The sequence below is a fragment of the Malus domestica genome, chromosome 15, assembly GCF_042453785.1.
Source record: "Malus domestica chromosome 15, GDT2T_hap1".
Taxonomy (NCBI): domain Eukaryota; kingdom Viridiplantae; phylum Streptophyta; class Magnoliopsida; order Rosales; family Rosaceae; genus Malus; species Malus domestica.
This window is the reverse complement of record NC_091675.1, coordinates 47301138-47317061: the sequence shown is the minus strand read 5'-3', so window position 1 is coordinate 47317061 and position 15924 is coordinate 47301138. Positions and strand designations below refer to the sequence as shown.

The 15924-nt window shown below is 36.7% G+C and overlaps 1 protein-coding gene, 2 long non-coding RNA genes and 1 pseudogene across 4 annotated transcripts; 3 read left to right on the top strand and 1 right to left on the bottom strand.

The window, feature by feature from the left end:
* The first annotated feature begins 508 nt into the window (after positions 1-508).
* On the top strand, positions 509-5419 carry LOC114821422 (protein DETOXIFICATION 27-like; annotated as a pseudogene).
* Positions 5420-6039: 620 nt separating this feature from the next.
* On the top strand, positions 6040-7553 carry LOC114821087 (uncharacterized). Its single transcript, XR_003768507.2, has 3 exons — positions 6040-6491; positions 6833-6938; positions 7503-7553. It is a non-coding gene; the product is annotated as an uncharacterized lncRNA (long non-coding RNA).
* Positions 7554-8941: 1388 nt separating this feature from the next.
* On the top strand, positions 8942-12349 carry LOC139192197 (protein ANTAGONIST OF LIKE HETEROCHROMATIN PROTEIN 1-like). Of its 2 annotated transcripts, XM_070813776.1 has the most exons (4): positions 8942-10027; positions 10122-10347; positions 10444-11459; positions 11557-12349. In XM_070813776.1, the coding sequence occupies exons 3-4, from the start codon at positions 11103-11105 to the stop codon at positions 12091-12093; spliced, it is 894 nt and encodes a 297-aa protein (XP_070669877.1). In that variant the 5' UTR covers positions 8942-10027; positions 10122-10347; positions 10444-11102; the 3' UTR covers positions 12094-12349. The 2 variants fall into 2 exon arrangements, with proteins under 2 accessions (XP_070669877.1, XP_070669876.1); XM_070813775.1 differs by lacking the exon at positions 11557-12349 and having other exon boundaries at positions 9405-10027; positions 10444-11052.
* Positions 12350-12418: 69 nt separating this feature from the next.
* On the bottom strand, positions 12419-15692 carry LOC139192198 (uncharacterized). The gene is made up of 2 exons (XR_011576141.1): positions 15541-15692; positions 12419-12719 (listed from the first exon to the last, which is right to left on the bottom strand). It is a non-coding gene; the product is annotated as an uncharacterized lncRNA (long non-coding RNA).
* Positions 15693-15924: the final 232 nt, after the last annotated feature.

Genomic DNA, 15924 nt, shown 5'->3' with positions numbered 1-15924 from the left:
TTTTCTGCATGGTTTCCTTGAGGAAGAAGTCTACATGTCTCTGCCACAAGAGTTTGTGGATTTTACGTGTCTTGATTATGTCTGCAAGTTGGAGAGATCTTTATATGGTCTTAAGCAGGCTCTTCGAGCCTGGAATGATAGGTTCTCAGGCTATCTACTTAAACTTGGGTTTAAAGCTTCATATGCAGATCCCTCTTTGTTTGTCAAGTGTGATGAGTCTTCCATTATCGTTCTCCTCCTTTATGTTGATGATATTATCCTCACTGGAAGTGATGTTGTGAAAGTTCAGCATGTCATTACTCAGTTAATCTATGAGTTTGAAATGACAGACATGGGTCTCTTGCACTTTTTCCTTGGTCTTCAGATTGAGTATTAGTGTTAGGGCATCTTTGTACATCAATCCAAATATGTCAAAGAATTGCTCCAAAAGATGAATATGCTGGAGTGTAAGCCTTGTTCCACACCTTGTCATCCTAATCAGAAGCTTCTGAATCATGGTAGTGAACCTATGTCGGATCCTAGTACCTACAGAAGCATTGTTGGGGCTCTACGGTACCTTATATTTACACGACCCGATATCTCATTTTCTGTCAATCAGGTGTGTCAGTTTATGCATTCCCCATTAGCTACTCATTTTGCTGCTGTGAAGCGTATTCTGAAATATCTTAAAGGTTCTATGATAGCAGGCTTGAGTTTTAAATCCAGATCCTCTCTGTTAAATGCTTACACAGATGCCTATTGGGCAGGCGATCCCAATGATCAACGATCAACCACGGGGTTTGTTATTTTTCTGGGTGATACTCCTATTTCGTGGAGTTCTAAAAAGCAGCATACTGTGAGTCGATCGTCTACTGAAGCGAAATACAGAGCAATGGCCACAACCACTGCTGAAGTCATCTGGATACAACAGCTTCTTCGAGATTTGCGTGTTGCTTGTTCCTCTGCTCCTATCCTTCACTGTGACAATATTTCCGCAATGGCTCTTGCCACTAATCCTGTTTTGCACTCCAAAGCCAAACATATTGAGATTGATTGTCACTTCATTCGTGAACGTGTTCAACAAGGGACAATTGTTCTGCAATTTGTTGCTTTTGCAGATCAATATGCATATATGTTTACTAAAGGGTTGTGTTCACCTCAGTTCACTCGGAATTGCTCCAATCTCATGCTTGGCAGTATGCCACATGAGCTTGAGGGGGGATGTTAGAATTAATGATATGATGAGTGCTTAGGATTATGACAAGTGTCTATGTATTATTGGTGGTGGTATTAGTAGAGAGATGTATAAATACCAAGAGTTGTAATTATTCTAAGAAGGTTGAATAAAAAGAATTCATTTAGTTGTAAACAAATTTCCCTCTCTACTTTCTCTCTCTTGTTTCCTTAGCTTCTAAGGTTTTTCCATTGTTATCATAGGTCAGGTTTTGGGACCCTAGGGGAAAGGTCTTCTTCTTCAGCGAGCTTTAATCCTTCGATTGACACTGATTCCAGACTTTAGGAGGTGGAGATGGAGCTAGCACATCAAAAGGAAGAAGGTGAGTGCCTATAAGAAGAAGTAGCGCGCTTGGCACAAGCTGCTGCGCATAACCAAGAATTAATGTGCTTGCAATTCACTGCAGTAGCCTAATCTTTGTTAGCATGTGGGATCAGGATGCTTGAGTCCCTGACCGACCTCCAGGACTTATTCCCCCAGCCACCCCAGCACCCACCCGCGTATTTTACGTATTTGAAAACAATATAACATGGTTCTTGAGGATTTAGGTTACTACAATTTTTTTTTCTTTCCTAAAAGGTAGACTTTATTACATTCTAATGAAAAAGTTTATATCTTCAGCTAAAATATTAAAAGAAATTTAGGCCCAATACAATCTTAGTTATAAGAACTACCATGTTTTTTAATATTCTTCGTTGCGGAATGTGCTACTCGATTGCCTTCACGCTTAATTCTTATTGATGACACTTTACATAGTTTACAAATATGTAACAAAATAAAAAAAGTCTACCTAGTATTTTCCTTATCGAAATAGTGGTAATTTGCTAAGTTTTCCAACTTTGCACAAACTGCATGCTCAGTTTAAATTTTGTATAATACTTGTAAGAGAAATGCTTTGTGGCACATAATGTTGTATGGTCAAGCATTAACACGTGACATTCTATAAATGCTTCGATTAAGGTGATATTTGAGTTAAAGTATGAGTGACTATAATTGAGATAAGATGGGAAAAATCGGTTAAGTTGGTTTGAACATGTAAAACGAAGCCCTATAGATGCTCAAGTTAAAAAATACGATTATGAGACAGAAGATTAGGGCAAAAGTGGTAAAGGAAGACATAGGAAGATTTGAAAAGAGAATTTTAAAAAAGGCATTGAGTCTTGGAGTAAACAGAAAACTTGACAGAAAATTGAGCGCAATGTTGTTCTAAAATGCATACAACCGGCTGATTTTACTTAATTTGACAAGATTTTGTTGTTGTTCTTGTAAGAGAAAAAGTTCCAACTGATTAACCGACCTATTTCTTCTCCACCGCTTCAGAAACTTATATTTTCAAAATGTTTCAAATTGTTACATCACGACAAAGCAAACTCACCGATTTCTTCTTCACCGCTTCAACAACTTCGTTTTAAAAAGTTCCTAATTGCACCACAAAGCAAACTCGCTCTCTCTCTCTCTCTCTAAACCAATATAGGAAGTAAGCAAATATAAGAGTATTGTTTCTTATTTCTCGAATGGGAAACAGAAACAGTGAGGAAGATGGTCTTACTCCATCCCTACTACCAGAGCGGCAGAGCCATTACCCCAAAACAGTGCCGCCAATGACAAAGATCAGAAAACAGACCTTTCACTCAGGGTCTGGTTAGAGACTAAGAAGCTATGGCAAACAGTGGGTCTCACAATCTTCAGCAGGGTGGCTACTTTCTCCATGAACGTCATTACCCAAGCCTTACTGGACACCTTGGCGAGGTTGAACTAACTTCGGTTTCCATTGAAGTCACTGTGGTCATTGGCTTCAATTTCGGCCTCTAGCTACGTAATAATTAATGTACTACTACTAATTAACCGCTCTTTCTTTCACTGAAACTTCTCCCGGTATGTTATATTGTCAAATTATTAATTTTAACAGCATTTTACTTCAACATATGAATGTTAGATATCTTGCTGGAGCACATTAGTTGACTTTTAGGGCTCGTTAATCTGGAGCGTATGATTAAATTGGAATGGTAACTCTATAATCTCATGTTGAGGGGAGAAATTAAAAAGTTATGACCAACTTGAGAGGGTAGAAGATGGTTTAGGAAATTTATGTATTTCAATTCTCTCCAGAATGGTAGGATTAGAAGGTAAAGCTTTCTTCATGTCTAATCCTCATATAATATCCTTTAAATAAAAAATCATTCACCTTCCCCTTCGATTTGCCTTGAAATTGGAGAGTTACCAATTCCTATCCAATCATACTTACCAAACGAGACCTAATTGTCTTATAATTAATTTTCTTATAATTGGCCATATGATCAGTTGGGAATGGCAAGTGCACTGGAAACACTTTGTGGGCAGGCATTTGGAGCAAAAAGGTACCATGTGCTTGGAGTACACTTGCAAAGGTCATGGATGGTGTTATTTCTCTGCTGTATTGCACTTTTGCCGGTTTACATATTCGTCACTCCGATTCTGAAACTGTAGGGACAGAGCGATGATGTGGCGGCGCTGTCAGGAGTGGTGTCTCCGTGGCTCATACCCTTTCACTTCAGCTTTGCGTTTTACTTCCCGTTGACGAGGTTCTTGCAAAGCCAGCTTCAGAATATTGTTATTGCTTGGGTCAGTTTAGTGGCTTTATTGATCAATATATTCACGAGTTGGCTTTTCGTCTACCTGTTGGATTTTGGTGTTTTTGGTGCTGTTATTGCTTTGGATATTTTTTGGTGGGTTTTGGCTTTGGGGCTCTATATGTGTGCTACTTGTGGTTGGTGTTCACAGACTTGGACTGGTTTCTCTACGCAACCCTTTTCTGGGCTCTGGGAATTTATCAAACTTTCGGTTGCTTCTGGCGTTATGCTTTGTTACATGTTTAATTCGTCCCGACATGCATATGATTTTCGGTTTTTTAATTTGATTTTTGCGTTTTATGTTGATTTTCTATAGGTTGATTGTGTTAACAATGATTTATGCAGTTTGGAGTACTGGTATTACAGGATACTGATATTGATAACTGGTTATTTGAAAAATGCCACCATTGTCTAGTATGCGATTCCATGTTTTGTTAAATTCCATTTCTCCTTAATTTGTACATATCAAAGTTAACTAATACTTAGACTTACTTCATTAACTTTCTGGTTGTAATTCCAATTTGGAACTTAACCCTAATAACTTTAATTAAAAAATTTGATAAAGATATCCACATGTTTAGTAGGTGACCTCGTTTTAAAGATAGTATTGTGAAAGTAGCTGGAAAGTACGATTATCTAAATTGTTGTTGAGAATTTCAGAAATCGAGGAAATTAGATTGGGAAGTGTTAAACCATGAGCTTTTCTACCCAGGGTGGTTATTTGGCATCGCTAAGCACCTAAAAAAGAATTGGAATTTATTAGGAGCCTGTAGCGCAAGTGGTTAATAGTGTTTACTGTTGCGCTTAAGGTTATGTAGAGAAAATAAAATTTTAGACCATTCCCAAAACACAGTTTAAAGACCAAAGTTGAAAACCTACAAAACTTTAGGGTGAAAAATTAACCATATGTAAACTTAAATTGTTCATGTGGTCCAATCATAGTGAATAGGTTGTTGGCTTAAATTCTACCCTTGCGTCCCATGTTCAAATGTTTCCCTCCTCTAAATTAATGTAACAGTTTGGAATCCTCCGCCTCCCTTTAATAATAATATAAAAGAAAAACTATTTTAGCTAATCATGTTTATGATTGGGTCTAAATTCTGCAGCATGACTATTAATGGGTGGGAGATCATGATTCCTCTAGCCTTCTTGGCTGGAACGGGGTATCATTTCTAATCTCTTTCCAAATTAATCTCACTTCTATAATGGCACTAAAAATATAGAGGCAATAAGTAATGAAATCAACAGTTGTTTGTACGTAGTAGAGAAATTTGACACAGTAAAAACACTAGCAGTCCTCTGAAAATTTATATTATGAATTGGAAGAGTAAGAGTTGCAAATGAACTAGGAGCTGGAAACTGGAAGGCAGCAAAGTTTGCAACGAAGGTTTCTGTAATTGAATCGACCATGGTTGGTGTCTTATTTTGTGTATTATTAATCGCACTCCACGACAAGATCGCATACATATTCACCACCAGCAGTGATGTCGTTGAAGCAGTTAATTACATGTCTTACCTCTTGGCCGTTACAATTCTACTTAATAGCATTCAACCAGTTTTATCAGGTTTGTTCTACGACCAATTTTGGACCATTTAATTTACCACCTTAACCATAAAAGTGAGCGTCATCCAAGGGAGGATTCGGTAGCATCTAGCCCTGTTAGATTGCCTACGTACTTTATTCCAATGCACATGGATCAAACCGCTGTAGTTCTTAGTAGCCTCCTAACCACTATAGTTCTTAGTCGCCTCCTAATCCTAGGACTAAGGTGATACCCTAGAGGCTAAACTAAGAGAGAAAAAGATTACTGAGAGTGGAGAGCATTATATCTCCTCTCTAGAGCTAAGAGAATTGTTTTTGTTGGTATATTCTCTCCTCTCCTGAAGCCCTCGTTATATAGTGGCTAGGAGGGAAGAGAGAAAGGGAAATGGTCAATATGGGACAAATACCACATATTGATAACACACCCTAAATTGGGTGTATAAATCCTACATCTCCTACTCACTATATGTGAGAACTATTGTAAGCTAAATGAATACTCAAAGTCGTTACTTTGCTCATTCAATTACTTTAGGGTTTTACGGACTAATTGTTGGCTGTAAACTTTCAACAAATGTCTCCCACTAGGTTGGAAGAGGTCAATTGTGCCTACACCACCTTAAATGGCGTGTGACATTACCCAAAATTTCCGAAAATTCCTTTCCAAGTGATTGGAATCCTACTCACAATTTCATGGTTTTCCAAGAAGAGTATAATAGACTATGTTCTTTTGATGTACATATAAAGTTGTTAAACCAAGGCTTTACGACAATGTACAATTAGGGGCCGTTTGTTTGACAGGACTAGGGAGGACTGGACTGGACTAGACTATAGTCCCTTGTTTGGTTTGTAGCAGGATTAGTTTTAATGACCTTAGGTCGGACTTGCTCGGATTATTCATCTCCTTACGCGTTCTTAACGAGGAACCCCAGTTTCGGGAGGACTCGTAAGCCCTGAGAGAAAGCCGCGAGAGAGTCACTCATCCAAGAACCTACGTCGCTCGTCCTCATCGCTGCGTCTTCCCTCATCGTCGTCCTTGCCCTGCTCCCTCATCGTCATCTTCCTCATTCTGATCTCTGCGCCTTCCCTCATCTGCATCTGCTCGCCCTCATCTGCTCCGACTTGTCTGGTAAACTTCGCATCTTCGCTTTATTTCGTCAATTTGTTTTGCAGATCGTGGTATTACTGAGCTTCATTTGATTTTGTTGTTTTGGGTTTGAGAAATTTTCAATGATAGACCTCTGCACTTGAACAAATTAGGGTTTTGATTTTTAGGTCAAATTAAGATTAGAATTTGGGGTTTTCATATTTCAACTTTTCTTTCAAATCCTCAGGTAGTAAAAACCGCCATCACAAAATTTGCTCAGTGATGAAATCTAAGCCCTGAAATTTTGTTTCTTTTCGCGTTTTCTGAATTGGGTTTTTTGATTTTTCGGGTTTTGATGCTTTGCTTGTTTGGATTTTGTGAAGCAATTTCGTGTCTGGGTTTCACAAGAGGAAGAAGAAGAGGAGAAGGGAAGCTGAGCAGAAGCAAGGAGAGGCATTGCGGCGGAAACGTCTCAAGCTGTGCAAAAAGGTTGGATTTTGTGGCTGTTTTTTGGCCGTTTGATTGCCTATTTTGCATAATGTATAGCTTGTTTACCACTCATTGGATTTTGATAGTTGGTTGATTTGGTTTTTAATCTCATTGTTGCGAAAAGTTGGTGTCTTTGCAAGAGGAATTACATTGAATTATGTTACTACTCTTTGGATTCTGTGAGTGATTTTTATATATACCCCGATTTTGTATATATAAATTGGTACAAGTTATTAGGTTCTTCAAATATTGGCTGCCTTTCAATGTTTAGAACTAACCCAACTTAAATAATGAATAATTTCTCTTTAGTTCTTGAGTGCCCTGCCTTTCTTTCATCTGGATCGTAGAACAGAATATTAGGATATGGCCTTCTCAGAATCTAGAATATGTTTCTAGCACAGTGGATGTTTTCAGGATTTTGTTTTACCTCCACCATGTGCCATCAACAAGTTTATTAGTATAAACGTGTAGGATATGTAATCTATGTTCTGTTATCTGCCACTTTAAATCTTACTTCATTTTGTTTGTATTCGGTTTTAATTATTATGCGTTCAATTGTTCCAGGGGAATTCTATATCGACTACAAAGTACAACTTCATTACATTTTTGCCGAAAGGACTCTTTGAACAGGTAATTCATGGGCCTTCAATGAATTTGATTTTAGTTTTCAATCAATCTGCTTGCTGATGCAGTTCGAAGCTTATCTGATTTTTTGTGATGAAGTGTAGTTATATCATTTTGCTATGCGTTATGCATAAACAAATTGACTAGAGTGTATGTATGCAGTGTGTATGTATGCAGTGTGTGTGTGTAGTGTAGTTATATCATTTTATTTTGTCATGGTCCTGAGAAGTTGTTACACTGCCAGTGTGTATGTATGCAGTGTGTGTGTGTAGTGTATGTAGTGTGTGTGTGTAGTGTATGTAGTGTGTGTATGTATGTACTGTGTTTGCAGTGTGTATGTATGCAGTGTGTGTGTGTAGTGTGTTTGCAGTGTGTGTGTGCAGGGTGTATGCAGTGTGTGTGTACTTGCAGGGTGTGTGTGTAGTGTATGTTTGCAGTGTGTATGTATGCAGTGTGTGTGTGTAGTGTGTTTGCAGTGTGTGTGTGCAGGGTGTATGCAGTGTGTATGTATGCAGTGTGTGTGTGTAGTGTATGTAGTGTGTGTATATGTGTAGTGTTTGCAGTGTGTATGTATGCAGTGTGTGTGTGTAGTGTGTTTGCAGTGTGTGTGTGCAGGGTGTATGCAGTGTGTGTGTACTTGCAGGGTGTGTGTGTAGTGTATGTTTGCAGTGTGTATGTATGCAGTGTGTGTGTGTAGTGTGTTTGCAGTGTGTGTGTACAGGGTGTATGCAGTGTGTATGTATGCAGCGTGTGTGTGTAGTGTATGTAATGTGTGTATATGTGTAGTGTTTGCAGTGTGTATGTATGCAGTGTGTGTGTGTAGTGTATGTAGTGTGTGTATATGTGTAGTGTTTGCAGTGTGTATGTATGCAGTGTGTGTGTGTAGTGTGTGTGTGCAGGGTGTATGCAGTGTGTGTGTGTAGTGTATGTTTGCAGTGTGTATGTATGCAGTGTGTGTGTGTAGTGTGTTTGCAGTGTGTGTGTGCAGGGTGTATGCAGTGTGTATGTATGCAGTGTGTGTGTGTAGTGTATGTAGTGTGTGTAGTGTATGTAGTGTGTGTATATGTGTAGTGTTTGCAGTGTGTATGTATGCAGTGTGTGTGTGTAGTGTGTTTGCAGTGTGTATGTATGCAGGGTGTATGCAGTGTGTGTGTACTTGCAGGGTGTGTGTGTAGTGTATGCAGTGTGTGTGTGTAGTGTATGTAGTGTGTGTATGCACTGTATGCAGTGTGTGTATGTATGTATGCAGTGTGTGTATGTATGTATGCAGTGTGTGTGTGTACTTGGTTTATAACCATGATATTACAATGTGAATGTTTTGTATTGTGTGGGGTTGATGCTGAATTGCAATTTTTTGTGGTTGTTGGTTGCAAAGAAGAGGAGCATAAACGGAAGGCTATGGCTAAGGCTACTGCATTACAGGTGTCCTTTAATTTCCCTTTTCACATGCAATGCCTAGCAATGATAGCAATCCTCATACTAGTGTTCTTAGACACATGTTTATAGATGTATAAGAGTAGAACATTTTGAATATGATGCCTCGGGTTAATGAAAACTTTTTTTTTTCAACGCCACCTGTATATTTGTTGCCTCGGGTTAATGAAAACTTTTTTTTTTTCAACGCCACCTGTATATTTGTTGCCTCGGGTTAATGAAAACTTTTTTTTTTCAACGCCACCTGTATATTTGTTGCCTCGGGTTAATGAAAACTTTTTTTTTTCAACGCCACCTGTATATTTGTTGCCTCGGGTTAATGAAAACTTTTTTTTTTCAACGCCACCTGTATATTTGTTGCCTCGGGTTAATGAAAACTTTTTTTTTTTCAACGCCACCTGTATATTTGTTGCCTCGGGTTAATGAAAACTTTTTTTTTTTCAACGCCACCTGTATATTTGTTGCCTCGGGTTAATGATCTAGTTAATTTGTTTTTTGTTTTTTGTTTTGTTTGGATAGATATGGATCGAAGGAAGCTTTTATTGATCTTATTGTTAGAGATGTCTTATTTGGAGACAATTTGTATTTGTACGATTCTTGTGGTGATGATGCTACGTGGCAAACAGAGACATGTTGAACGACCCACATTGACTAACCGTTCACTTATTAGACGAGAGATTAGTTTGTGTTATCTGAATGGTATAATAGGGAATACTGATACTGAATGTGTCAATGAATTGAGAATGGATAGAAGGACTTTTGGCATATTATGCGACTTACTTCGTCAAGATGGGAGGGTAAAAACTGATGGTTTGGTGTCTGTAGAGGAACAGGTGTGTATGACTTTACAAATATTAGCACATCATACTAAGAATCGTAGTGTTGACGGTAGATTTTATAGGTCGGGAGAGACTATAAGTAGGTATTTCAATAGCGTATTGCAAGGAATTTTGCGATTACAAGGTATCCTACTAAAAGTCCCCCAGCCTGTGCCTATTGATTCTACAGATCCTAGGTGGCGATGTTTTAAGGTATGATGAGAATTTTTTTTCATTTTCCCTAAGCTTTAACTCTTCATTCCCTTTGTATAAATTAACAAAAACTTTTTTATTTTTTATTTTTAAGAATTGCTTGGGAGCATTGGATGGAACACACATTGATGTGCATGTACCTGAAATTGACAAACCAAGATACCGAACAAGAAAGGGTCGAGTCGCAACTAATGTGTTAGGTGTGTGTTCAGGAGATATGCAGTTCATATATGTGTTTCCGGGGTGGGAGGGTTCCGCATCAGACTCTAGAGTGCTACATGATGCAATTAGTAGGCCTAATGGTTTTAAGGTACCAGCGGGTAAGACTATTACTTAGTCTCAACTTTGTAAGTTAGGTTTAGTTCTGTTTGTCAACTACAAAACACTAATAAGGTCTATTTTTTTTCTTTCATTAGGTTGTTATTACCTTGTAGATGGTGGTTATACAAATGGTGAAGGATTCCTTGCACCCTATAGAGGAATACCTTATCATTTATCTGAATGGGAGGGACGAACACCTTCTAATAAGGAAGAATATTTTAACATGAAGCATTCTAAGGCAAGGAATGTAATTGAACGCTGTTTTGGCCTGCTAAAAGGAAGGTGGTCGATACTAAGGAGTCCATCTTTCTATCCGATAAGGACACAAGGTCGAATAATTATCGTTTGTTGCCTACTACACAATCTTATTAGGCAAGAGATGTCTGTAGATCCAATGGAGAATTTGCCAATAATAGAAGATGGACAAAATACAGAAGAAGGTGAATATGTTGGTAGTGTTCAAACATCGGACCAGTGGACTGCAATGAGGAATGATATGGCTCAGGAAATGTATAATGAGTGGAGAGCAATTAGGAACCAGCAACCGAACTAGCTATATGTGTTAATGATAACATTTTATTTTAGTATTCCTTTTTTATCATGCATTTGTTAGATATTAGCACAATGATTGGATGGTATGCAAATTAATTGGATGTTATGCAAGTTGATTGGATATTATGCAAGTTGATTGGATATTATGCAAATTGATTATTTGTATGGTATTTTCCTTCATTAAAATATTTTTTGTTTAGGTATGGATAACGAAAATTTTTTGAATGCTACTCAAAAGCCAAAAGGAAGAAGGCGTAAATGGGAAGCATTTGAGGAAGAAGTATTACTAGGAGTTCTTGAGGATTTTGTTGCTCGGAAGCAACGGTGTGACACCGGTGCTTTCAAACAAGGTACTTTGGTTGAAATAGCAAAAGCTGTCAATGTTTTATGTCCTCATTCAAATATAAAGGCAAATCCACATATTGAATCCAAGTTGAAGAAATGGAAAAAAACATATAGTATGGTCGTTGACATGATAAACACAAGTGGATTTGCATGGAATGATGTCAAAAAGTGCGTTGAAGTTGACAGTGATGACGCATGGCAAACTTATGTGCAGGTTCATATCCTATTTTATTTATGCATTAGTTATATTCTTGCTGCTATATTTGTTACGCATGCTAAATTTTAGTTTTGCTATGTTGATATAATCTTAGAGAAATAAAGAAGCCGATGGATGGAGAAGCAAACCTTTTCCACTGTTTGATAGATTTGCATATATATTTGGAAAAGATCGGGCTACGGGTAATGTAGCCGAAACCCCTGCTCAAATGATGGAGGAACAAAGTCATGATCATGTTGGTGAAAGTGATATTGGAGGTGAAAATTTTGTTTCTTCAATGAATCAACAAAGCCAACAAAGCACCCCATCTGAAAATAGCCAAAGAAAGAGGAAAAGAGCTGTGGGAAGTTCAAATGATGGAACCGAGGCAATTATCAGTGGACTGAAAGATTTTTATGTTGAAAGTGGGAAGATGATGCAAATGGTAACTGAAGCTTTAGTTCAAGGTACTGCAGATCATACTGACATAGCTAATGAACTTGAAGCAATGGGTCTCTCTCCTATGGATCAAATTGATGCATTGTCTCTTATTTTGGATAAACCAAAAAATGTGGGAGTGTTCAGGGCAATCAAACCGGAACTCAAGAAAGTGTTCGTCCAAAGGCTTTTAAGCGACAACGCAAGCGGATGAGGATTTTAGCTAATGTTAACATGGATGTATTTTAATAACGTTAACATGGATGTATTTTATTAATCATACAATCTTATGTTATGACTTATAACTTAGCTTTGCACTAGTATTTTGGCTTATGTTAACTAGCCATTTTGTAAATTATGGAGATCTATTTTGGCTAATGTTAACTAATGTTAACTAGGATTTTCTAAATTATGGAGATCTTATGTACTTGTATTTGTTGAAGTTGCATGTATTGGGCACTATTATTTTTCTTCTGTTGGGTGATAGAGTTTAAATCAAGCTACATTTGCAAATTAAACCCAATTCTATTAGCAGGTAATAGAAACAAAACAATTGTCAATTTTTTTTAAGATTCATAATATACATGGCAAAAATATGCTCCAATTAACCCATATCATGAGATTTGTAGCATTACTCTATTACACAATGGCAAAAATTTGTAGTCCTAGTCTAAGCAAACACAAATCTGGTGAACAGTACTGTTTTTCTTATCCTGCTTCTTGGTCCGAGACTGCACCAAACGCTTCACTAAGTTAGTCCAGCTTAGTCCAGTCTAAGCCAGTCCAGCTTAGTCCCGGCAGCTAGTCCAGTCCGAGACAGTCCGGCGCAACAAACGCACCCTTAAAGAATAATTGTCCTTCATTAGTAGGAAAAAATAATAAGGTTTTTTTTTTTTTTTTTTTTTTAAGGAAAAACATGGAAGCATCTACTTAATGCTCTCAAATAAAATTGCAATTTTAGTGAATTAGCACACTAATTTGAGCTAGATTTGAATAGCACTTCCATGAGGCTTTTTCAAAACTTAATGTCAAAGTACTGTTGATCACTTCGCGAGTGGGTTGAGTAATAACCTATCTCTAACCATTTTGATCAACTAACTTTTAGCATTCTATATTTAAAGAAAAAAAACACATTTAATGCAAGTTGAGGAATAGTGTCATCTTAAAATTATAAAGTATTTTTAACTTCTCAAATATTGGTGCATCGAAAAGGACATATATTCCAAAAACATTGCTCAATTATGAAATGTTGAAGAAACGTTCTAAGCCAAACTAAGGAATGCGAACTCATTCACAATCTCCTTACATATATTTCCCAACAGATCGATCAATCGCTTAGTACTTCAAGGAATAGAATTAGATAACTAAGTTATCTTATCTTTATTTAAGTTCTCACCCCATATGCCAAAATTGCTTTGAGTACAACTAGAAAAGAAGTACGAGCCAAAGTTGTACCATGTATACTTCATTAAGTAGAGAGTTAAAATTGAAGATTTTAGTAGTACTCACTCAACCAATGTGAGTGAGATGTCTTCTCTTCAACATTAATAGCACCAACTATGCTTGAGCAATTTTATCCTTCTCTCTCTCTTGACTTTTTTAATTGGACTACTTTGAGCATATGCCACCTAGGGCACTTCCTTAACTTTTGAGCTAATTCTTGATGAGAATACTCATCAAGATCTCGGTTCTCTTAAGGGTCAAAGTGTATCCAATTTCTAGGAGCATTAGAGTCATTCGATTATAACCAACATTACACTTTTGGTGGAGCCTTTTGCTCTAATTACATGAGAAGTGCTTATCTACTTAAGCATTAAAAATATATTTTGCAACTCTCGATAATTTAAGCCATATCATTATGCACAAAAATAATATATAAACATTCATACACACACACACACACACACACACATACACACATTAACAACACATTTTTCTTATTTGTTTCGCAAGTCTTAATTAAGAAATATGAATCCTATAAATTACGATAAAAAAATCTGCTAAGTCGCTCGTAATTACCACCCAATATTATAGGTTGAGTTCATAGTTTTAATTTTCTTGGAAACAAATATTTATTTTTGAAAAAATCCATCCAGACATTTTTCCAAACACATTTCCATTTTGTTTTTCATGCTAGATCCAATTGAGCGCAAGAAAATAAAATTATGGGCAAAGGCTTAAACAATCATATAGTACTCATGCATATAATAGGCCTTTCAATGGGAAATTTGAGTTTTAGACAATGGGCTCAACAAGTGGGCCTTCGTAAGTGTGGCCAAGTCAAACTCAGTAGGGGTGGCAGCGCTAAGCTTTTAAAAACTGACCCTTTTTTACACCCAAAGTCTCCTTAAAGATTTTTCCTAGATACCACATCAAGTAAGAGGTGACCATTAGTGATCCCCAATCCATGTTTAATGAACATCCTAAATGTGAATCATTTTCCTGAATGACATGCTTATAATAAGCCCAACAACAATATTCAATTATTCATAATTAAATAATGAAGAATAAAAAATCATATATAAATTACTCAGAAGATAATCACTTAGATAAAAATCATATATAAATTACTCAGAAGATAATCACTTAGATAATCAATTTAAAATAATTGATAAGGAGATAATCACTTAAATAATCAATCCACATTAATTAAAGAGATAACAGAAGATAATCTCTTAGTAATTCTAATTTTAATTTGATAATCAGGATAATATGAAAATCAAATCACCTAATTAGAATTAATATCATGAAATAATATTCTACAAAATTTTTTTTTTCTCCATTTAAATGCTCAAGTCTCAAAATGAGCAATTAAAATGATATAATATCCCGTTTAAAATACTCAATCTAGAGTGTAATTTAAGCTGACACAATATCTCAAGATATTAGAGATTGTCTTCCTTGAAGAAATCTGAATATCTCAAAATATTAGAGATTGTCTTCCTTGAAGAAATCTGAAAATCCCAGATTTTCAATTTCATAAGGCCAAGTTCCCAAGACCGTATCTCACTCGATATGCATCCATTTAATGCGTATCTTATACCACTAAAGCCCAGATTATGAGCTACAACTTCTATTTCAGGAACAAATTCTAAAAACTGACTCTAATAGCACGAAAAAGATCTCCCAGATCTGAATATAAAATCACGTTTTCTTCAATATTTCTGTAGATATCCCAGATTTCACAGATTTGCTAAGGCATGTTTGCGAAGCCATATCTTCTTCAATACTCGTCCAAATGACGTGTATTTTATATGGTTTTGAAGCTTATATGGCTGACTACAAACCCCAAGAAAAAATACAGAAAAATCAGCTCCATGTATCCTAAATTCAGCCCACAAAACGGCTGAAAAAAAAAAAAAACTGAAATTTTAAAGAAATCACAAAACTAGGGTTTGTGAGTTCTCTCAAACCGTGGCACATATTTGCACAAAGTTTTGCGGGAATGATTCTCACACATAGGATAACATATTTCTCAAAAGAAATCCTCAAAAAAGGCAACAAATCAAAACGTGATTTTTTTCGGGTTTATGCAACCATGGTGGATACTGTGGTTCTCACAATTTACATCAAATTGAAAGGTGAGGAACGAGCCCTATGGCTCTGATACCACTGTTGGAAATTTGTAGTAATAATATAAGGAATTTGATATAGGACATACCTTGCGGAATTAATGAATTCTGGATCACACCGTCGTAGTTCTTAATAGCCTCCTAATCCTAGGGCCAAGGTGATACCCTAGAGGCTAAACTAAGAGAGAAAAAGATTACTGAGAGTGGAGAGCATTATCTCTCCTATCTAGAGCTAAGAGAATTGTTTTTGTTGGTATCTGTTCTCCTTTCCCAAATCCCTCATTATATAGTGGCCAGGAGGGAAAAGAGAAAGGGAAATGATCATTGTGGGACAAATACCACATATCGATAACACACCCTAATTGGGTGTATAAATCCTACATTTTGCAAGGATTAATGACATTATCTTGGCATTTTTTTTGTTTAATATATGATGTAAAACAGGGTATTTGGGGTGGGATGATCATTGGTGG

What these genes read in the sequence shown, in the direction of transcription:
- LOC139192197 (XM_070813775.1), top strand. Translation starts at nt 9,419, where the DNA reads ATGAAAACTTTTTTTTTTTCAACGCCACCTGTATATTTGTTGCCTCGG. An exon ending in CTAGGTGGCGATGTTTTAAG is followed by an intron (nt 10,028 to 10,121) that starts GTATGATGAGAA and finishes TTTATTTTTAAG; the next exon opens with AATTGCTTGGGAGCATTGGA. An exon ending in TGGTTTTAAGGTACCAGCGG is followed by an intron (nt 10,348 to 10,443) that starts GTAAGACTATTA and finishes TTCTTTCATTAG; the next exon opens with GTTGTTATTACCTTGTAGAT.